At 39.0% G+C, this 24,669-nt stretch overlaps 1 protein-coding gene across 2 annotated transcripts; it reads right to left on the reverse strand.

Annotated features, from left to right (window-relative positions):
- Window positions 1-21,219: 21,219 nt before the first annotated feature.
- LOC107764727 (sterol 14-demethylase-like) lies at window positions 21,220-24,153 on the reverse strand. Of its 2 annotated transcripts, XM_075220894.1 has the most exons (3): window positions 23,932-24,153; window positions 23,219-23,710; window positions 21,243-22,442 (listed from the first exon to the last, which is right to left on the reverse strand). In XM_075220894.1, the coding sequence occupies exons 2-3, from the start codon at window positions 23,681-23,683 to the stop codon at window positions 21,444-21,446; spliced, it is 1,464 nt and encodes a 487-aa protein (XP_075076995.1). In that variant the 5' UTR covers window positions 23,684-23,710; window positions 23,932-24,153; the 3' UTR covers window positions 21,243-21,443.
- Window positions 24,154-24,669: the final 516 nt, after the last annotated feature.

Consider the following 24,669-nt stretch of genomic DNA (forward strand, 5'->3'; position numbering starts at 1 on the left):
TGACATGGTGGTACCCTGACCTCAAATCTATCTTTGAAAAGCATTTAGCCCCCTGCAACTGATCAAACAAGTCATCGATCCTTGGAAGTGGATACTTATTCTTAATAGTTACCTTGTTCAGCTGCCTATAATCGATACACATCCTCAGTGAGCCGTCTTTCTTCCGTACAAATAGTACCGGTGCACCCCAAGGTGAGGTACTGGGCATGATGTAACCTTTCTCCAGCAAATCTTTTAACTGCTCCTTCAACTCCTTCAATTCGGCAGGTGCCATTCTATACGGAGGGACAGATATTGGTTGAGTTCCTGGAAGCAAATCGATGCTAAAATCAATCTCTCGCTCTGGAGGAATACTTGGAAGCTCATCTGGAAACACATCTGCATACTCTTTGACTACGGGAATAGACTGAAGTGTAGGTATCTCAGCATCTGCATCTCTAACTTGCACAATATGATAAATGCACCCTTTTGCGATCATTTTCCTCGCCTTCAGATAGGAAATAAACCTACCTCTGGTGTTGCTGTATTACCTACCCATTCAAGGACTAGCTCACCCAGAAAATGAAATCTGGCTGCCTTTGCTCGGAAATCAACTGTGGCATAGCAAGCTACCAACCAGCCCATGCCCATGATAGCATCAAAATCCATCATCTCTAGCTCAACTAGGTCAGCTGAGGTCTGACGACTACAAATTGTCACCGTACAACCTCGGTAAACTCATCTAGCAATAATCGATTATCCGACCGGTGTAGATACCGCAAAAGGATCACTTAGTATTTCAGGCACTATACCAAACTTCCTCGCGACAAATGGGGTAATATACGATAAAGTAGATCCTGGGTCTATCAAAGCATAAGCATCGTGAGAGCAAATGGTTAATATACCTGTCACAACGTCTGGTGAGGACTCCTGGTCCTATCGACCCGCTAAAGCATAGATACGGTTCTGGTTACCACCTGAACTGGAACCTCTACCTCTGCCTCGACCTCTACCAGCCGAAGACTGAGACTCGTGCCCTGAAGGATGCACAAACATAGATGATCCTGTTGCTGAACTCGCTGGTTGTGCCATTCCCCCAGAATCTCTATTTGGGCAATCTCGCATCATATGCCCCGGACGCCCACATGTATAACAGGCATCAGAACCTGCTTAGCATTGGCCCAAGTGTCCTCTACCACAGATGTCACACAGTGGAGGAAATGACCATGTCTGCGCAGAACCTCGCTGTCGCTGCAAACCCGACGCCCGTGAGCTCTCACCTGGTCCTGACTGAGTATAGCGGTCATACCTGTAACCCTTTAACTGAGGTGGCGGAGGCCTAAGTGGTCGTCCGAAGTACTGGGTCCTATAACTACACTGAGATTGCTCCTGAGACCTGGGAAATCTCATCCTCTTACGTTGCCCTTGCTCAACCCTCTCTGTACCCTGCTGCCGACGCCTACCCCTTTCTATATTCTGGGCGAATGCCTGAATCCGGGAGATATCCATATGCAGCGGTGGCACATGCCTCGGTTAACTCTGGGGCTAACCCTGCTATAAACCTGTGAATCCCGTCCCGCATAGTAGCAACTATGGATGGTGCATATCTGGCCAATGAGTCAAAACGGAGACTATACTCTCGAACACTCATATTACCCTGCTTGAGGGCTAGAAACTGATCGACTCGAGCCTGTCGGATCTCCCGCGGTAAGTACTGGTCAAGGAAGGCATCTGAAAAATTCTCCCAAATAGCTGGAGGTGCATCACGTCCCCTAGACCTCTCCCATCCCTCGTACCAAAGGATGGCTATATCTCGGAGTCGAAAAGCTTCTAGCTCAAGTGCCTCTTTCTCCGTGGCATGCATAACACGAAAGATCCTGTGAAGTTGATCTATGAAATCCTGCGGGTCCTCCCTCTAATCTGTCCCTGTGAACTCTGGGGGACTCAAAGCAATAAACTCTCGGACCCTTGAACTCCCAGACCCCTCAGAAGTTCCTGCACTAGCTAATGCCCTAGCCTGTTGCTGGGTAGCTACCAACTGTGTCAACAAATGCACCGCACTTCTCAAGTCCTGATCTGATGGAAATAGAGGGGGAACTGGATGTGCGGTTTCCCTAGGAATCTCCACAGTTGGTGGAGGAGCCGGTAATGGCTCAGTAGGGGTCTCGCCTTGAGCCTCAGACTGGGCCCCATCTACTAGGGGTTCCCTGCTGGTCCCCTCACCTACTGCTGTATCTCTCCTTTGGCTAGCCGTAGTCTTCCTAGTCACCGTCATCTGTGCATGCAAACACCAACACATAAGTTTAATTCAAACTTCCTATAACTCAGTTCTATAGCACGATTTAGATTTCAAAGAAGGGTAACCAACTCCTAAATGCCCTGTAGTGCCCTGCTTATATAATGTGGTGCACAACACATCTATAAAAAGACCCTACTAGACACAACTTGTAGACTCCCTAGGACAGAACTGCTCTGATACCAAGTTTGTCACGCCCCGAACCTAGGAGCGAGACCAGTACCTGGTGCCTCACCTAACCTAGCATACCAAATTGCGACTAAAGGACTCTGAACATATAATGTCATACTTTGGCCATGGGGCCACCTTGCAAGACAATTTGCGAAGCAAAATATAAAACTGAACGGAAACTAGCGCTAACTAAACATCAATATAAAGCTAGGCCGACAAGGCCATCATAGCTACTACAACTGACAAACCACCAAATTATACATACCAGGCCTACAAACCCAACATACTGCACTAACCAACAGGATATGTCTACAAGCCTCTACTGATAGATGTACTGTGATCGGAACAGGGCCCCGACCTACCCATAACATATATACAGATATACATAAGATGTACACAAAACTCTATACCTGGCAACTCCGAAAGACGTGGAGCTTACCGATTAGGCTGAACTCGGGAAACACCTACTGAGGAGGTCTACCCATCTGTCTGTCTGAACCTGCACGCATGAAATGCAGCACCCCCAAAAAAGGGACGTCAGTACAAAATAATGTACCGAGTATGTAAGGCAATAAAATAACTGAAAGCTGAAACTGAACTGATAATATGATAACTGAAATTAACTAGGAGTCAAAGATGGTCTAGAGATATACTTACCTGCTGATACTGACTCAACTCTCTCAATATATTAAGTAAAATAAATGTCCGGCCCTATAGGGCATAGAACGTGTAACTGCTCCGCCGTAGTATGCTCGCTCATAGGCGCTCGGCCATACTAGGCTCTGTATCTTGGCCATTTTGGGCTCGCTCATAGGCGCTCGGCCACAGTAGGCTTGGTATATAACTTACCATCTGATCAGAGGTCGCCCAATAGGGGCCTGCCCACCGATTATAGCTCGATGGTGGTGTAAATACTATAATACTGTATATATATATAGACCCTCTGATCTCTTGACTGAATAAAGACAAAACTAACCTGAATATGAAGTCTCGATAAGGAATAATATTGTAACTTATGAGACTAGAATAATGTGAATAAATTCATGAATACGAACTTCTCTTTATGTCTCATTATTAACACATGTAGCTACGAGATCATGCCAAAATGAAGGAAGGGATTAGCCTTAACATACCTTATCACAATCTTTCTAATCACCAAGTTGAACTCACCTCTTCGCACCTTAATCTACAAGAATGATAATAATACTATCGTTAAGTTACGAAAGGTACAACTATCGTACAACGAACGACAAACTTATTTTGTATTAAAACGGGCAGCATCTCCCCTATAATCCTTACTTCCTCCAAATTCAAGATAACACCAACAATACAAGAACAGAACAATAACAACATATATACATCATTTTCCAGCCCTATATACGCCATCAAATACTACAAAATAGCCCAACACACCCCAATCTCTTCATACACAAAACGACCACCGTAGTAGTGTCAAACGACCCGGAAATGTTATGACGAACGAACAGCCAATCACCCTACATTTATATAGTGTTTCTATACCCCCTTCCTCCTCCAAAAATCCACAAAACAGTAGTAAAACACGCAGCCCAACAGCAACACAAAACAGTCCACAAAATAGTCCGCTACAAGTGAATAACTTGAACTCACAACTTCCGATCACCGTCCCGTGAGTTCTTACAAGTATAGAACGACTTACCATGAATTTATAGAAGAAACACTGGATGAAAGAGAGAAGTAAACTCACCTTATTTGTTGAATAACTCAGCTCCTATCTTGGTTCTTCAAATTCTAGGTTTTACCTCCAATTAGAACTTGAAAGGGAGAGAAAATCAATTAGGGTTTGTGGGAAATTTTTGGGAGGATTCTTTGCAGAGATTATGTCTGGTTATTATGCTCTATTTTAAGTCTAATATATGAAGAAAATAGGCCTTTAAAAGGCCTCTTTGGACGACCCGAAATGGCCCATTTTTGGGCTTTCATTTAAGCAAGTAGGTGACACACCTACTTGTCACCTAGCAGCTTGCGCAGTATCGCAAAAATGCCCATATCTCTCTACTCCAATGTTGTATTGACAAACGGTTTAATGCGTTGGAAAATAGACTCATAGATATTTAATTTTATGGGTGGAACACCCAATAAATCTAAGTATATTGGGAGAAAATGGCAGTTAAATTTGACCCAAAGTTTCAGTAAAACTTATGAATGTATCTTGTGATGACTTTCATCGACTTTTGTTCCACAACTTGCTTGACTTCAAAACATAACACACGGATGTCATACGAATAATATAAATCATAACATAATCTCCTTATCATGTTAATCACCCTAGTCTCACCCAAAAGGTACATGTTATAACATTCCCAACTTGTCGACTTTCGACGAAACATTATTTTATTCAATTGCTTTAGCTTCTGAACTGTCCAACCCTCTTTGTACTTGTTGTTCATGATCTTCAATATTTGTAACCTCAGAGGTAACATGATTAACTTACTTTATATACTTTTAAATATTATCTCATTTTTGGTCCTATATTAGTTTTCTTACGACGCATTTTTACGTACGAAAATATAGGGTGTAACATTTAAGGTCCGATAGATGAGGCGAATTCACTTCAAAAGAATTTAATGACTTTTGTCAATCTTATGGAATTCGTCGCCATCTAACGATACCTTATTCACCCCAATAAAATGGAGTTGCAGAGAGAAAGAATCGAACGATTCTTAATATGGCTAGATGTATGTTGAAAGCTAAAAGTGTGCCTAAGGAATTTTGGGCCGAAGCTGTTTTTTGTGCAGTTTATTTGAACAACAGATCTTCAACAAGGAATGTTAGAGATCAAACCCCTCGAGAAGCATGGAGTGGAATAAAGCCAAGTGTCAAGCACTTGAGAATCTTTGGGAGCATAGCATATGCTCATGTGCCACAGCAAGAGAGAGCGAAACTTGACGATCGAAGTGTCAAGCATGTGTTTGTTGGCTATGATACGAGTTCAAAATGATACAAGTTATACAACCCAAGCAGCGACAAGGTGGTGGTGAGTCGTGATGTTGAATTTGATGAAGAATTGGCATGGAATTAGGAAGCTCAGGAAGAAACTTTATATGATTTTCTTCCATAGTTTGGTGATGAAGAAGAACTAGAGACCGTGGAACTTGTGCAAGATGCAACTCCACCTCCTTCTCCAACCAATGTCGCATCTCCTTCTTCTTAACAAAGTTCAAATGAACAACAACAACGGACGAGGAGTATTCAAGAGCTCTATGATGGCACAAAAGAAGTTACTAACTTTGATTTTTTATATTGTCTCTTTGGTGATAGTGAACCAATGAACTTTGATGAAGTGGTTACAGACAAAAGGTAGAGACAAGCCATGAAGGAGGAGATCGAGTCAATAGAGAAGAACAACACTTGGGAGTTAACAACTATAACACCCCGAAAAATTTTAAAGTACTTAAGTGTAAGGCCTGGTAAAGTTTGCAAAGAAGATAATATTTCATGGTGCCGGACTAAGCTCGCCGCGACTCAGACTTTTTGGGTTGAACAATGCACCGAAAAGTAAAAGAAATTTTTTGGCGAAAGTGTGCATTTTTGCGGTCCATTATGTGACCGTAGAACCATTCTGCGGACCGCATAATGGCTGCAGAGTGAGGCAGTTAATTGGGTCAGTTGGAAGCAACTATGCGGTCGATTATGCGACCGCATAACTGTTATATGGTGCATTATGCGACCGCATAACAGTTATGCGAACCGAATAGTGACCGCATCACAGACAATTCTTTTGGCTATTTTGCAACCAATTATGCGACCGATATGCGGTCCACATATCATTTATGCGATCGCATACCTTGTTCCGGAGCTCCATTTTTGAGTTTTTAAAACCCGACCCTATTTCGTTAAATACACTCTTTGGGCCATTTTTGAGACATAATCTGATATTTTAGAGTGAGAGAGAGTGCCCTAGAGTGAGAAGGTGTTCTTCAATAATTGTTCTTCAATTCTTGCTCAAGTTTTGGAAGATTAAGAAGGGAAGCTCACTAGGTCTTCATCCTAGAGGTAAGATTCTACACCCTAAACCCTAATTTCGAAATCTTCTGAAAATGGGTAACTAGCAAGATGATTTTTGGGTATGAGAGTTGTTTATTTTACATGCATGTGTTATTAAAGGGTGTAGGAAGATTGTTGAGCTAAAAATGGTAAGGATTGGGTTGTGGGATGATGGAATCCTTCATAAAAAGGACATTGAAACCTTATGCACACCTAGTGTTTGATAAAATGCTCAAATGAGCTAGAACCATGATCATCTTCCTAATTTTGATTCAATTTGTTATATTTCTACAATAGATTGAAGTTGTTAAGAATTCCGGAATATTTAGAGTGTAAGGAAGCTCAAGTGAGGTATGTTGGCTAAACTCTTCTCTTAGAATTGAATCCCACGATATTCATGTAAATATGTAAGTCCCGAGTGACTCATTATGAAACTTGCTATCCCAAGTAAGATTGGGTTGAAAAATATATGTTCAACAAGCATCCCAAATGTTTTATTCATGTTATGTTACCAATTGAGGATGTGTTAGAATATGAGTTGTGCATTAATAATGTTTCGACTTTAAGTCAAGTTCAAATGAAGGCTATTATGTCAAATATTATGAAATATTTCTATGTGCCTTAGACTCTAAATTGCTCACATGTGTATTACACACCTTGATTGAATTGTATTTGTTGTTGATGATGATAATGATATTTGAAATTGATAAGGTGAGCATGAAATACTGAATATGGCCAACGTGCCAAGAATGATCTTATAATTATGGTCATTAGTGCCAATGAAATGAAAATACGTGAAAGTAATACAAAATGCGATAATTGATATAAAAAGGCTGATGTCTCAAATAAGACAGCCTAGCCGATCAGGTCGTGATCGGACACCATGCCGCACACATGGTGGTGATTGTGCTGGAAATTGTAATTGAAATGGTAATTGTGGTTGATGTCCTTAATGGATAGCCTAGCCGATCGGGTCGTGATTGGACCCCGTGTTAAAGACGGTGGTATTGATATTGAGAAAAATTGTGGTTGATGCCTCTAATGAGATGGCCTAGCTGATCGGGTCGTGATCGGACTCCGTGCTGAGAGTACGGTGGTACTGGTTTTGTGAATAATGGTATTGTGAATAATGGTATTGTGGACAATGGTATATCGATACTAAAAATCTCCCAATGTGAGATGTGAAAATTAATTTGAACATTGTTTCGATCCTAAAATTGAGGTTTGATGCTGATTAAGTCTTTCATTGATATTATGATAATCATATTTGTATTATTTGTCATTCTATTGAGAGGGTGTTTAATTATACATACTAGTGCTATTCGACGGTACTAACGTCCCTTTTGCCGGGGGCGTTTCATCTTTAATTGGATGCAGGTGGTTCCACAGCAGGAGATATTGATCATTGATAGCAGTGCACCTTCTTCCCAGCTGAATTGGTGAGCCCCACTTCATTCCGGGGTCATAAATCTTTTGTACTTTGTGTATTCTGTTTGAGGTATAGCCGGGACCTTATTGCCGGCATTATCATTGCACTCTTATTTATTTATAGAGGCTCCGTAGACATAGTGTGGGTTATGTATTGGTGCTGGGGAAAGACAAACTATGTTATGTTCTGGATGTATTACTTGTCCATTTGAGATTTTAGAAATGATGCAACTATTGGAAATGAATTGGTATTGTAGACATGAACACATTTTTGTCTAATTAATGATAATATGTATTTTTTCTATTCATGGATGAGTTTGGGTAGAATGAAACCTAACTGGCTTGCTCGGTCGGGTTCACTCGGTTGAGCGCCGGTCGCGCTCCTCGGTTTTGGGGTGTGACAATAACTCTTCCCAAGGGTCATCGCGCAATTGGAGTAAAATGGGTATACAAGACAAAGAAGAATGCTGATGGAGATGTGGAGAGATATAAGGCATGACTTGTGGCTAAAGGCTACAAGCAAAGGCAGGGCATTGACTATGAAGAAGTCTATGCACCTGTTGCCCCGCATGGAGATGATTCGTTTGCTGATCTCTTTGGAGGCGCAAATGAAGTGGAAGATCCATCAACTAGATGTCAAGTCAGCCTTCTTGAATGGCTATCTTGAAGAAGAAGTCTATGTTGAACAACCGTTAGGCTTCGTGGTCAAAAACCATGAAGATAAAGTGCTGAAGTTGAACAAAACTTTATATGGATTGAAACAAGCCCCACGAGTATGGAATAGTTGCATCGACAAGTATTTTCAAGACAATGGGTTTACTCGTTGTCTCCATGAATTTGCTCTTTACCTTAAAGTTCATACTAATGGAGATATCTTGCTTGTTTGTCTTTATGTTGATGATCTTATTTTTACGGGTAATAACCCAAGTTTGTTTGAAACTTTTAAGAAAGCTATGTCCCGTGAGTTCGAGATAACAGACGTAGGACTCATGTCATACTACCTGGGCCTAGAAGTGAAGCAGATGGAGGATGGAATTTTCATCTCTCAAGAAAGCTATACGAAGGAGATCTTGAAGAAGTTCAACATGCTCGATTGCAACCCTGTGAACACACCGATGGAGAGTGGGACAAAATTGTCCAAGTTTGATGAAAGAGAAAATATGGATCCCACATTTTTCAAAAGTCTTGTGGGAAGTTTGAGGTACTTGATTTGTACAAGGCCAGATATACTCTTTACAATTGGAGTAGTAAGCCGCTTCATAGAAGTTCCTACCTCCACCCACTTGAAATTTACTAGAAGAATTCTTCGTTACCTAAAAAGTAGGATTGACTTTGGGCTATTTTATTCTTGTTTTAGTGATTTCAAGATTATGAAATTTTGTGATAGTGATTATGTGAGAGATATTGATGATAAAAAAAAAAAGCACAACTGGTTTTGTATTTTTTTTGGGTAATTCTGTTATTTCTTGGAGTTCAAAGAAATAATCAATTGTTACTCTCTCGACTTGTGAAGCTGAATATATAGCAGCAACATCTTGTACGTGTCATGATATTTGGCTGAGAATATTATTGAAGGAGCTCAATTTGCCACAAATTGAAGCTACAAAGATTTGTATTGACAACAAATCCGCACACGCACTTGCCAAGAATCCAGTGTATCATGATCGAAACAAGCATATAGATACAAGGTATCACTTCATCAGAGAATGCATTGCCAAGAAGGAAGTCGAGCTCAAATATGTGAAGTTTCATGATCAGGTTGCATATATCTTCACAAAACCTCTCAAGTTCGAAGATTTTCAGAGATTGAGATCAAAACTTGGAATGACCAAGAAAAATCAAAATTAAAGGAGAGATTTATGGGACCAGTCCCTAAATAAAATAAATAATTAGAAAAAAAGAAAAAGAAAAGAAAGAGATGTGATTGGTTGAAATAAAGGCTAGTGGGCAGCCGTAAACTTGGACGGTGGAACCAAATATCATAACCAATTTGCAATCTTGCAAATTGGCAAGTAGGCAACAGAATAGATTTTGATTGGTTTTGGTGAGCATTCGTTCAACTATAAATAGGGAGGATGTTGCCTCATTTCAATCACACCAAAACAAAGAGAAGCAATAGAAGTTAGAGAGAGTAATCCACAGATTGTAGTCTGTGAGATAAATAGCGAGTGTCAGTAATATTATAGTGATGTATTTTAAATAAAGAGTATTATTTCTTTCAAAATTATAGTAGTCTTTTGACATTACTAAGTTGTAATATTATAGTGGTGATATTGCCCCGCTCGGGTATTATATTAACCTCGTTAAAAGAGTTGGTGTCATTGTTAATCTCTTGTGTTATTATTATTTTTCGTGGATATTATTTCTGGACGAGATTATTATTTTTCCCAACAACGGACTATGTGGCCAGTGACGTAAAATATATGCCGGCAGCTAGCCAACTCCGCTTTCTAACGAGGTTAAGGCGTGACATAGAAAATGGAAACAGTGAGACCTGGGGTCTCATCGAACGAGAAGTTCGAAGATGGAGACCAGGTTCGGCACGAAATCATAAAGGTTTGAGGACCCGCTGGTCAAAGAAAAGAGAAGGTCATTCTTCCAGGACATAGCCATATGACGCGAGAATGTCACGTACGATTTCTTTGAGAAGGGTGTGATACCACCACCTATCTGGCATCGTGATGTTTGGCATATTTCGATATGTGTTGATGTTACTTTACCCATGTTTTAACCGCTTCTTGATGTTATTTGATCTTTAAAATGCCCAACATGGTTTAATTATTGGTTTTATGACTAATTGAGTTGTGTGTGGTGAATTAGGGTGTTTGGAGTGCAAAAATATGAATAAAAGGTGCTCTAGGTAGAGGAAGAGAGATTGGATGCGTCGCATCCAATCTAGAAAAAGATCAGATTTTGTGCACCCTTAGCAGTGAAGTCGGCCCATAGCATCCACCGTAGCATCCGAAGCTGAGAAGTGGAGGACGAGGTGGATGCGAAGCATCCACCGTAGCATCCGAAGCTGAGAAATGGAGGACGAGGTGGATGCGACGCATCCACCCTAGCATCAATCCCTGAAGCTGATTTGGATTAGAAATAGGAGAACTTTGGCCCACGACTTTGGTACGCAATATATAAGCCAAAAACGCCTCTTTTAGGTCATCTAACATATTGGGAATAGGGAAAAAGCCACGACAAAGCTGTGGAGGCCGGAATTCATCAAGTTTCATCTTTCTCCCACCAAACTTAGTAATTTTTATGTTTCTTTGTATGATTTGTTGTTTGGCTACCATGTCTATGTGGAGCTAAACTTCACGTTCTAGGGTTGTGGTTCTTTCATGACTATTGTTATTCGGATATTGATTTTGACTTCTTGATTTATCATATTAGTTTATTTATTCAATCTTGCACTTAATTATTTAATTGCTTGATCACCAATTGAATATTATCTACGAATCTAGAATTGAACTCGAAAGTGGGAATTCTATATTGCATATAGGATTGAGTAGGGCAAGTTCTTGAACTCGAGCATCGGGGAACGGATTCGTAGTTAGGATAGACATATACCTAATTGCCTTGCTTGGTTGATTTACAGGAATTATAAATGCGTTCTTGTTGATTCTAACTCCATAGACATATAGGCGTTAGGTTAGCTTGAATAGGCGAGTAAGAACTCGACGGATTCTTATGAGCATTAACCCTGTCAACCAATAAGCTAGATAGATTAGTCGGTCAATTCAATTGAAGAATACAATAGGATTGTTAGATAGACCATAACCCTAGATCGTTTTCATTACATTGATATCATTAAAATCTGCTCTTCCTCTGTTCAAAGTTTATTATTTATATTTTTCTTATTTAATTAGTTAGAATAAAATATTTTTAGATTTAATTCTTATTTAGATAATTGGGATAGTCTAATTTAGTTAATAGTTAATCATAAGTCCTCGTGGGTTCGACATCCGACTTTTAGTCACTTTATTACTTGACGACCGCGTATACTTGCGTGAGTGTGTTTGGTCGCAACAAGTTTTTGGCGCCGTTGCCGGGGACTTAGAAATTTGCTATTTTTCTAGATTAGACATTTTTTTATCTATTCATGGTTTTTTTTATTATTTTATTTTAGTTAGTATTTTTTATTTATTTTAGCATGGCATCTTGGAATAAAAATTGTTCGAATGATGGTTATTCTTATTTTGATGATCCTTGTCCATATTGTGGAGGACCCCACTGGTGGAAAAATTGTCAGAATGTTCCCAGGAGCGAGTTGTGCGCACAATCTCAATCCTTTGAGTGGAATATTTATAATATGTGTGGTGGTCAAGATGGCCATTGGGATGGTTGTCCTAATTTTGTTCATCCTTCTCTGAGCCCTTATTATGATCTTTCTAATGATATTTCTGAGTTTGATAGGGGCAATGAAGTGCAGGATATGGAGCCTGATGCATATATTAGGGATATTCTGAGGCAAGTAGCAGAGCAACAGGATGAACTCAAAAAAGATATGAAAAGAATGAGGGCAACAATCACAAGAATGAAGGCCAATATGGAAGAATTGAATGAAGAGAGCGAGTACCAGCAAGAGAAAATTTTTGAAAAAGAGGAGATTTTGAGCCAAACTTGGCTGGCAGAACAGGCTGAAAAGTTAGAAATATATGAAGCTCAACGTGAGGAACTTACTGATGGGATGAGACACTTTATAGAGGGAAGATCTAAACTGGGACAAGGGATCTATAAATTTGTCACTACTATTCACGACTTGCAAGATAAATTAAATGCAAAGGTTGTTGCGTCTATCGCCCAACAAAATAGTAATGAGTTGTCAGAAGCTGAAAAGGAGCTTATACGCCAAATTGAGGAGCTAAAAGTGGAGAGCCAATCATTCGAGCATATTTCTGTTGATGATGCCCATGTTGAGAAAAGTACACTAGAGCCATGCGAGGTAGCAGATAATGTTATATTTGAAGACTCTAATGTGTGCACATATGAGGATATAAATAGTAATACAATTCTAAAGTTGGGGCGTGTTGGTCCTCATTCTAAACATTTTTCGACATTGTATTTGGATGATGACATGGAAATCGAGTCATCTAAGCCTTTGGAGGAGTCAATGGAAGAGGAACATGATGCCTATATTTTTGAATTTGTCATGCCAAAAAGCAAAAAATACATTCCTCATCTAAAGGCCGAGAAGTGTAGAGTAAAAAATTTATTACTTGGCCTGGTTATCTTTGTAGCCCCACCACTGGAGCATAGCCGCAAACTGGATGCCATGTTAGGGGCTCAATTCATAAGTTCGAGGTGGAGGCAAAAAGTGGTTCACGTTGTGCCGCTACGTTAAATCAGGCGCTTGTTGGGAGGCAACCCAGCGTTACTGCTTTCTTTTATTTTTGTTCACTTTTTATTTTATTTTATTTTTATTATTTTGTAGTATTTATTTTTGTTTTGTAGGATTATGAGCATAGGAAGCAAAGCCATTAGAAGAGTGCAAAAGCGAGCTAGATGGTGAGGACTAAGTGTGGGGTGCCCACACAAAGGACGATGCCTGGGGAAGTCTGAGTACCTCGTGAGCCGCTATTGCTTCGGCCTTTGGCCTACCAGGGAGTCTCGTTTACCCTCTTATTATTTATAATGTGCATTGAGGACATTGCAAAATTTTAAGTGTGGGGTGAGGAGATCGTTTGGATAAGTTTCTGTGCTATTTTAGCTTAGTTGTAGTACTCATTCTTAAGTGTAGTAGCTTTTGTGAAAAAAAAAAAAAACAAAAACAAAAAAGTAGAAAAATTAGACTTTTCCCGACGATTGATCTCCTAGACAGTTTTCTTGAGGGATTAAAGTCTAAACAAAAATTCAAAATATGTCTTTTAGCTTTCTTTAGGTAGTAATAATCCCCTGTGGTTTTTCTTTGTGCCTCGGTTCTTTTCCATGGGATGTAGTTTGAACCGGGTAGTTTTTTTCTTTTAGAGTAGAGTAGGAATGTAGGGAATAAAAGGAGGAAGAATGATGATGCCTTGTTAAAATGGATAGCATGTTTTGTGGCGCCTATGTCTCGTTTACATGACTTATGTTCACTTTGCGCTTAATGCTTAATATCTCGTTGCTCCGTGAATACTTGCATTGTTTGAGAGTCGGAATGTGATCGTCCTTAGTGAGTCATGTGTCATGTGTGGTGAGGTTTTTGTGTAGTCCATGTAGTGTACTTGTGTCTAGAACTTGCCCGGTATGTGAATTGAAGCGAAATTTTAGGTGATGCTCGGTTTGAAAAATGATTTTAGGCTTTCTTTGATCTTTTTGAGCTTATTGCTTATCACAAATAAAATCTATCCCTAGTTAAACCTTTTGAGCCTGTAGACCTTTTATTTGGTACCCACATTACAAGCCTATACCCTTTTTATTCTTAATTGACATTGTTTTGATCCTTTTACCTCTTAAAGCACTTTAATTGTTAGATGAGCGCTAAAAGAAGTAAGAAGGGACTAAGTGTGGGGTGACTTTTGAGTGGAATCAATGAAAGAAAGAAGGGTGCACTTATTTTGTAAAATAATACACCACTAGCGGAAATTGAAAGAAAGAAAAATATAAATGAATAAATTATTGTCTTGTTCTTGCTAGTGGGTATGAATTAAAGTAGTGCTTAAAGAAGGAGGAAATATTGTTGGGGTGATATTATTTGTGAAATTGAAGTGGTGTTGAAGAATTTGCGCTTAAGTAATTTTGTGATGTATTAAAGTGCTTAGGAGGGTGAGTCACTATTCCTTAAATATATCCTACCCGTCCCTTAGCCCACATTACAACCATGAAAAAGTCCTAATTGATTTTAGATCGAGCGAGCTTACATTAGTAGAGATTTACATTAAGGGCAAGCCTATGGTACTAATTTCATGCATGTGACTTCTTTGTGAGAGTGAGCGATTTTCGTTGATATATGTGTGTCATTAAAATATATTTGATCATGAGATTAGAATGTGTGGATTGATTCTACTCTCTTTGCTTTTGTTGTGAGGGCACATGGTTTCACGAGGGATAGGTAACGTTATTAGACTTCTCTATGATGTTGGTTGTTCAAGCCATGAGTGCATTGTGACATTGAGTCGGTTTTTGAGGTTAGGATTGTTATGAGCATGTTGTCTTTGTTCGAATATGTTTAAAGAAGGGCATAAGAAAAGGGAAGTGTGTTGATGCATAGTCTAGAGCCTAATTGTAGCAAATAACCATGGTCATAGGTGCAGTGTGCTTTGAATGATAAGAGCTTAATTTTGTTTCGTCTACTATATGATGGTTTGTTCGAGGACGAACAAAGGTTTAAGTGTGGGGTAGTGATGTTTGGCATATTTCGATATGTGTTGATGTTACTTTACCCATGTTTTAACCGCTTCTTGATGTTATTTGATCTTTAAAATGCCCAACATGGTTTAATTATTGGTTTTATGACTAATTGAGTTGTGTGTGGTGAATTAGGGTGTTTGGAGTGCAAAAATATGAATAAAAGGTGCTCTAGGTAGAGGAAGAGAGATTGGATGCGTCGCATCCAATCTAGAAAAAGATCAGATTTTGTGCACCCTTAGCAGTGAAGTCGGCCCATAGCATCCACCGTAGCATCCGAAGCTGAGAAGTGGAGGACGAGGTGGATGCGAAGCATCCACCGTAGCATCCGAAGCTGAGAAATGGAGGACGAGGTGGATGCGACGCATCCACCCTAGCATCAATCCCTGAAGCTGATTTGGATTAGAAATAGGAGAACTTTGGCCCACGACTTTGGTACGCAATATATAAGCCAAAAACGCCTCTTTTAGGTCATCTAACATATTGGGAATAGGGAAAAAGCCACGACAAAGCTGTGGAGGCCGGAATTCATCAAGTTTCATCTTTCTCCCACCAAACTTAGTAATTTTTATGTTTCTTTATATGATTTGTTGTTTGGCTACCATGTCTATGTGGAGCTAAACTTCACGTTCTAGGGTTGTGGTTCTTTCATGACTATTGTTATTCAGATATTGATTTTGACTTCTTGATTATCATATTAGTTTATTTATTCAATCTTGCGCTTAATTATTTAATTGCTTGATCACCAATTGAATACTATCTACGAATCTAGAATTGAACTCGAAAGTGGGAATTCTATATTGCATATAGGATTGAGTAGGGCAAGTTCTTGAACTCGAGCATCGGGGAACGGATTCGTAGTTAGGATAGACATATACCTAATTGCCTTGCTTGGTTGATTTACAGGAATTATAAATGCGTTCTTGTTGATTCTAACTCCATAGACATATAGGCGTTAGGTTAGCTTGAATAGGCGAGTAAGAACTCGACGGATTCTTATGAGCATTAACCCTGTCAACCAATAAGCTAGATAGATTAGTCGGTCAATTCAATTGAAGAATACAATAGGATTGTTAGATAGACCATAACCCTAGATCGTTTTCATTACATTGATATCATTAAAATCTGCTCTTCCTCTGTTCAAAGTTTATTATTTATATTTTTCTTATTTAATTAGTTAGAATAAAATATTTTTAGATTTAATTCTTATTTAGATAATTGGGATAGTCTAATTTAGTTAATAGTTAATCATAAGTCCTCGTGGGTTCGACATCCGACTTTTAGTCACTTTATTACTTGACGACCGCGTATACTTGCGTGAGTGTGTTTGGTCGCAACACATCGACAGTTCTAGTTACCTCAATTCCAAGGAAGTAATTGAGGGCTATCATATCCTTCATTGCAAACCTAGAGCTTAGATTGCGAATGAGGTCATTCAACAGGGAAGGATGACTTCCTATCAATATCAATATATAAAAGTAGTACTCATTCCGTTTCAATTTAGATGGGTAATTTGACTCGGCATGAAGTTTAACAAAAAAAAAGGAAGACTTTTAAAACTTGTGATCTTAAAAGCTTAAGAGGTAAAAATTTTGTGGGGCCACGACATTTATGTGGTTATAAAAGCTTCTCAAGGAAAAATGGATAAAATGAAAAATTTAAAGTTGAATTATTTTTAATTATAGAAATATTTCATTCTTTTGGAACGAACTAATAAGAAAAGTGTGTCATCTAAATTGAAACGGAATGAATAGTAGTAATATAGTACCTTTTGGTGAATGTAACACAAATAAAGATGTGTCGTCCATGCTACACGAGAAGCCAAGATGAAAAAGAAAGGTACTGAATTTGTGAAACCATGCCTAGGGAGCCTGTTTGAGCCCGTAGGGTGCTTTCTTGAGGCGACAAACATGAATGGAGAAAACAAGATTCTTGAACCCTTGTGGTTGTTCCATGAATACAATTTCTTTGAGATCACCATGGAGGAAGGCGTTCTTGACATCAAGCTGATTGATAGTCCAGTGTAAAGTCGTGGCAATGGACAAGACAATGCGGATGGTTGCAGCTTTTACTACTAGGCTAAAAGTATCGCCAAAGTCGACTCCCTCAATTTGATTGTAACCTTCAGCGGCGACAAGGCGTGCCTTGAAGCGTTCCACAGATCCATCTGCCTTGAGTTTAGTTTTGAACACCCATTTGGAACCAACTACGTTCATGTGTGGTTGACGAGGAACTAAATCCTAACTATCATTTGATCTTAGAGCTTGAAGCTCCTCGTGCATGGCTGCGAGACAATGCAACCTGAATGGTTTTTGGTTCTTTTGTGTCGAGGGAAACTGATGCAATAAGGATTTGGAAGGTGGGGTTGGGCAGTGATCTAGTTTGAGCATATGATGGGTCCTGGAGGGACTGTTAGGTTGAGCAGGTAGTCTGGTTTCATTTGAACGTGGTCTGTTGTTTAGTTGTGGTACATCGTAGAGATGGCAGATCCACAAACAATAGAATACCTGTATACTGGAGGGATCGAGAGATGATGAATCTGTAGATGTAGGTGAGTTCGAGTGGGTTGTGCTTGATGGTGCCTTGATGCTGTGGAGTGGATGGAACAGGTTCTAGAGGTTCATGCTGTTGTTGTGCTGCTGATAATTCTCCAAGAAATTGTTGAGGTAGATCATTGTGTTGTGGAACTATATAGAAGGCTGCAACAACGAGATTCCAGTGTGCAAATCCAAAGGCTGCAGGTTATCATCGCTCAACTGGTCCTGGGCACTAGGTGAAATATCCTCTTTGTTTGCAAGGATTCTTGAAAGGTATTTATATGAAGAGAACTAGATTCTGCACTCAAATTACACGTAAGGTAAAGAAAGTTCATCAAACATAACATGTCTTGAAATAAAAATCTTCGGATTCGAAGATAGCATCTATAACCTTTGTGTAATAGACTATAGCCGATGAATACACATGAAAAAGTTTTTGGTTGAAACTTATTTTTATTGTTTCCCTTGAGATAGGGGAAACATCTACACCCATAGACTCTTATAGTGTTGTAGTCCGGTTGAAGTACATATAATATAGAGAAAGGTGATTCCATACTTAATGTAGAAGTAGACGTTCGATTGATCAAGAAAATGGCATTCATAAAAGCTTCCACCCATAGAAACAATGGTAGATTTGCATTAAAAATAAATGTGAGGCCAGTTTTACAATATGCCTGTAGTTTCTTTCTGCTACTTCATTTTGCTCACAAGAAATTTGTCTTTTAGTTCCATGTTGAGCCAAATAATTGACTGAAAAACTTTAAGCTTCTTAGAAAATCCTCTTTTGCAATCGTGATTCACAATCTCCCCCAGTGTCTTTTACTCTACGTGATCGCAATACTTTTCTACCAAGGTGTGATCATTCATAAAACTAGATAGGAAATCAGATTTTCTCTTCGGGGGTAAAACCAAGTGAACCTTGTACAGTTATCAAGAAAAATAGCATAATACTTGATCCCTTGAGATTAATTCACAGGGACCGGACCCCATAAATCACTGTCTATTTTTGCTAATGGCTCAAGTTCTCTTTTACTTGACACTTGGAAAGGTAACTTACAGCTTTTGCCCATTTGACATCTAGTACAAACTGAAAATCTTTATTCTATCTCGTGGCATCAATCAAATTATTGCTATGAAAGAAACTAATAATTCTTGAACGAGGGTGTCCTAATCTTTGATGCCATATTGAATCGGAACTCTTCTCAGCTTTTGTAGTTGTCATTGCTTCCTGTATATTTCTTCCCAAAGTTTACAGATCATCCCTTCTATTTTCCTTTGTCAGAATTATTCCCATCCTCCTGTCCTTAAAAAACGTTCCTTGTCAATAAACTCAATAGAGCAAGTATTATCCTTTGCTCTAACAGAAATAAGGTTCTTCTTGAATTCGGGCACAGCAAATACATCCTTTAAACGTAGGTTCTTTTCAATATTTTTATCTCCTATGTGTGTAATAGGTAGTTTATCACCATTGCCCACCATAATAAGATAAGTTCCTTTAAATGGAGATGAGTTCATAAGAATACCTGAAGACTGTATCATGTGATTGGTAGCACCTGAAGCTATGTAGAGATGACTGTCATGTTGATCACCAAGTGACATAGCTGCTTGAGCATGTGGCATTTCTTGTTGTGTCTGCTAGGAACAATCCCATCTATCAAAGCAAGAGAGCCTTGTATGATTGTTCCTTCCACAAATTTAGAAGAGATTATTTTCGATTCTCCTCGACTGATTTGTTCCTTGGATAGGAAACTGTCTTTGATTAAATCCTCCTCTATTTCCTCTTCCTCTAAAGGAATTTTCACAACCTCTTCCTTGATTTTTCTGTGACATAAAGGCTATCGTTGGATCAAGGTTGGTTTGTGTCACATGCTCCTCCTCATCTTTCCTCATCTCAAAACCCTCAAAGGGCAGTCACAAATTGGTTAAAGTTAGGATATGGTGCTTTCCCCAACATCACAGTACGAAGAGTCTTGTATTTTGCTTCCAATACCTCTAGCAAAATTAATTACTTTACTATCTTCGTCCAATGGTTTTTGGATAGCCATGAGACTATCACAGATTCCTTTAGCCTCCTTTATCTACCGATCGATGGATTTTGACCCCAATATATTTTTTGGTTTGAAGTTGTTTCAACTGAAATTCCTTATTTTTGCTTGCTTGAAGGTAGGTATCCTCAAGACATGCTCACATTTGTTTTACTGTAGAACATCCTATGACGAGGAACATTGACTCTTCTATCATTGTTCCGAAAAGCCAGTACTCCTAACAAGAACGTTATGTTCTTCCTATTCAGTGAACTTCGGGTTTGGATTGCTTTCCCCTTTCTCATCTACTGTGGTCTTGGCTGGGGTTCATCTTTGATGGTTGTTTTGGAGGAGGAGGAGGGATCATCAAGTCGTTTGATTTTTAATAGAACCTATAATCTAATGCCATGAAGAAATATATAAAATGAATAAGCTTTGAGTGTTTAATTTCCGCATATACTTTACATGAAGAATACTTGAGTAGTTTAGTCTATCCCTATCTCCTATTAGTACAATCACATAGGAACTAATATACATCATATTAGAGAGACACACACGGCTTAGAGCAACAGTCCTCCTTCATGTGGTATTGTCTAACATAATTCAAGCTTCTACAAGTTGAACTCCAGCATATTAGAACAGAGAATGAAGAGATTTCCAGCTTATTCATCTTTTCAACAGCCATTTCAATGTGAAATTCTGATCGAATATTGAGCCAACTGTCTTGTCAACTTTCAAGAAATATCATGCAATTATTAGACCAAGGACTTCTTTAATGCCAAATGTTCTTCCTAATAAAATCTCTGAGGACTTTCAATGGTAAAGTGTACAGCCCCCCGAAACCTGCATTCTTGTAAACCATGCACTTTTTGCGGAAAATTCCATGCAATTAAGAGTTTTGGAAGGCTGTTGTTGCTCAATTTATAGCATTACTTTCTAATTGTAACTTTAGCTACCTTCTACACTTCATACAAAACATATACATATGATGCACCAAAAGGACAACTTAGGAAGATCTTTTCATTGTTTTCACTATGTTATTAACCTTGTCTTGAGAAAGAAATTGCAAGGATATGCATCCAGAGAAGGAACCAGAATTTAGTGAATTACACACATATATCTAGGTCTAGGCTAAAAATTATGGGTTCAAATGAACCCATATCAATAGTGTTAGATCCACCCCTGTATACTTCTCTTGTTTTTTATAATAAAACGATTGGCATTCACATCTTTAACTCACATTTTGAACAGAAAAATTAAACCTGCTCTAAAAGGGCAAACTATATAATTGGACAACGTATGGTAAAAGGTAAATCAAACTTCATATTGCCAAGTATAACGCAAACTAAACCTCTTCAGAAGGGCACATCCTGCACAGTTTAATAAACTTATTGACGGTGAGAATATGATAAAATCCAGATCTTCATGCAAAAGCTGATGGAAGAAAGCACAAGCTAACTATATCACAAGGTCCAGAACCGCATACTCTAATAACATAACAGTAGTCATTGCAATCTTCAAGAGAAACAGGTCGAGACCTTTTCAAAATAGGTGTAGAAAGAGGACCAACATCAACAAAGCAGTCAACATCAAACAGAATTAAAGCTAACCAACCAACATAAATGATCTTAAATTGCTACATTCATTGCAGATGTTATCTGCTTATTCAGTGGAGAGCTTTCGGCGCTTGTACTTCACCATTACTTTGCCTTTGACACCAACAACCATTGCATTCCAGTCGATTTCAGGGAAAGGCGAGATCAATTCGAACTCAAAATTTCTCAGCAAGTGACTCCATATTGCTTTTATCTGCAGATAAGCAAATGGTTCCCCAAGACAACCATGCCTGCCTCCACCAAAAGAAATATACGAGAATGCTCCTGCTACCTTATCTTCATCTCGACCAGGAGCAAACCTATCGGGGTCATAAGTATCTGGATTCTTGTAGACATGTGGCAGCCTGTTTGCAAAAGCAGGTGATGTCGCAACAATATGGCCCTTAGGAATATCATACTCTTTTCCTTCCCTGGTTTTAACAGTGAAATCACTATGCGAACTACGTAGAAGCATTATCAGTGGAGGATGGAGTCTCAGGGCTTCCTTTATGCATCTATAGAGGACTTCCATCTCGGAAAGGATGTCATGATCGACCTTATTCCCATGTTTCTTCATCAGATTCTTCTGTTCATCTACGACGGCAGACATGTACTTGTTGTTGCAGAGAAGGTATGCCCCTGCCCAAGTGGAGGTGATGGAACTGGTGTGTTGCCCAGCGAAAAGAGCAGCAATCAGAAGACCTGTGATCTCAGACTCTGTCGTTGCCCGCCCATCTTTGTACTTGGAGTCAATGAAGCATTGTAACATATCGCTCTCCGCCTTGCCTGTACGTTTTCTAGAATCTATGATGTTTGCAAAGATCTCCGCGAGCTTCTTGCGGGCATTGTCACGACGGCGATGGGCTGGAATGGGAAGGTAGGGAAAGATTACACTGATAGGAAGCATCCCATTGTCCAGGTCATGGAAGAGAGCAGAGACATCCTCAAAGAGTTTATTGCGAACCTCTTCTCCCAACAGACATCTACTAGCTGTCAGTATGATAAGATGCTCCAGTTCATACTTCAAGTCCACTTCACCACTATCACCCCATTTTGAGAAGTACTCCTGCATTTGCCATGCACAAGAAGAAGAAAGAACAACAAACCCGATTAATCAAGCTACACTTATGCAAAGTTCAAACAGTACAAAATCATTCTGCCATACTTTTCCTCCATCTAAGAGTGCATGCATAATTAATTGAACCCCCCCCCCCCCCCCCAAAAAAAAAAATTCCAAAAGGGCTAATACACACTTAAAAGTGGTGCAAATGCTAGTTCATTTAAACAAATATCTACACCTCTCCCCAACTTAAGGGAAAAAACGCAAAAGAAGAAAAAAGACTAATTGCATGATAATACTGAGCCTTAAGATCTTGCAGTATGGTCTACTGAAAAAGTAGGAAACTTGATCACGATCTTAGTTACAGAAACAAATACAACATTACTAGGCCAAGGATCTAGTAGGGGATTCTTGTAAAACCAGTGATAAGCCAAACTAAAATCAATCAGGAGAAAAACAATAGAAGTTAAAAGGGTGGGAAAGAAATAAAGATCCAAGATCATAAGAGAATTTCAGAGATCTAAGGACATTATCCTAAATAAGGCAACCAATATAAATTTTTCTTGTTGAATCACAGCGACACAGGTCAACTCATCTTCAGAAGCACAATTAGAGCACATAGATATTGACCCTTTTCAAATTCTGTTCACTATTTTCAGATAAAATAGGCACGCAAAGTCCAATTAGTGGTATAGCAAAGTACCATGCTTAGTAACTTAAAACTGAAGCAAACATTATTATATACAATAAATGTGACCAATTTACAGAAATTCTTTCAGTACCTCAGCTTCCATGACCATCTGATCCACATATCCCTTCAATTTATTTACCCTCAAAGATTCAGTAAAGAACCTAAATTGCTCTTGTCTGATAGTATAATCAACGTCAAAAACCACACCAGGGCCAAAAGTAGGCACATTGAACTGATAAACCTCTTGTTGACTGAGATCGGTTTCTGGGGCCTTAAAGAAATGGGCCGACACTTCTGGGCCAACGAAGAACGTGATATTCTTGTTCAGTAGATTCAGAGTGAACACACTACCAAGCTTAGGGTACTCCTCCCGCAGCATAACCACTGGGCCTTTGAGGAATCGAAGCAACCCACCGAGAATTGGCCAGGATTTGATCACTGGAGGCAGCCGCTTCTTAGATCTGGGCATAATTAATGCTGATATGAGTTTGGCTACCACTAGGGTCGCTACTAGCAGCAACCCCGCGTTCAGAATCTTGTTGTCCCCTAACTCCATAGCTATGGCTTATTCAATAAATAAAACCTGCAATTTAAGGGAAAAGATGGAGACTTTAGTTAGAATTTAAATGATCTGAAATTAAATTTCGCAAAAAGGAGTGAATCACATTGCAGAATATAAAGATCTGAGATTCCAAAGCAGTCAAAAAAACAGAAAAACAGAAAAACAGAGGGAGTGTGTGTGTGTGTGTAAGAAAATTAAAGAAAAAGAACAAGTTAAAGAATGAAGTAAGAGTAATGGGGAACCTGACTGAAAAATCAAAAGATTAACAAAGGCTAATAGTCATAATGGAGGCGCACTTCTGGTTAAGAGTCCTTTCACTCTATCTATAGACTATAGAACTGTAGATTCAGTCTACTGATTGACTGCTGACTGTGCACAGCTGTTCCTTTTATTTATTTGTTTTACTTTTTCTTTTTTTGACACACAGGAGTTTGAGTTGGATCGGGATTCTTGGGTATATTATAGTAGCTTGTTTGGCAAAGTTTCTCCACCTCAAAAAGTAGTGCTCCCCCCCCCCCCCCCATGTTTAAGGATCTGTTTGTCCATAAAAAAGTTTTTCATTTTTTCATTTTTAAAAGAAATGTATTTTAAAATTTTTGGTTTTACCCACTTTTTCAAAATTTTCGAAAATTATTTTTTTTACTAACAAAACTGTAATATTTTTCCAAAAATTATAATTTTTATGTCCAAACATGTAGTACGTGTTTCGCCAAACTTTTGCTGATTGTAGGGATAAATTTGGCCCGATAATATAATGGTAGAGATAAATTTAGCCCGATAGTATAACGGAGGTTAAATGTAGACAATTCAAAAGTAGAACGGTATATTTGACCATTTTCCCTAAATAATTTTAGAAGTTTGGCCACACCAACCACTCCTTATTTCGTGTGTTCTTGTTTTTTCTAATTAAGTGCAGGGAGATGGTGGGAGTCCGGAACCAAAATATGGTTCTTTTGGACTCAAAGAACCAAAATGAGTAA

The sequence above is a fragment of the Nicotiana tabacum genome, chromosome 9 (genome assembly GCF_000715075.1).
Source record: "Nicotiana tabacum cultivar K326 chromosome 9, ASM71507v2, whole genome shotgun sequence".
Taxonomy (NCBI): Eukaryota; Viridiplantae; Streptophyta; class Magnoliopsida; order Solanales; family Solanaceae; genus Nicotiana; species Nicotiana tabacum.

Coding starts and splice junctions, on each gene's coding strand:
- LOC107764727 (XM_075220894.1), bottom strand. CDS start 23,683: ATGGAGTTAGGGGACAACAAGATTCTGAACGCGGGGTTGCTGCTAGTA. Junction 22,443..23,218: donor AGATGGTCATGGAAGCTGAG/GTACTGAAAGAA, acceptor TGGCAAATGCAG/GAGTACTTCTCAAAATGGGG.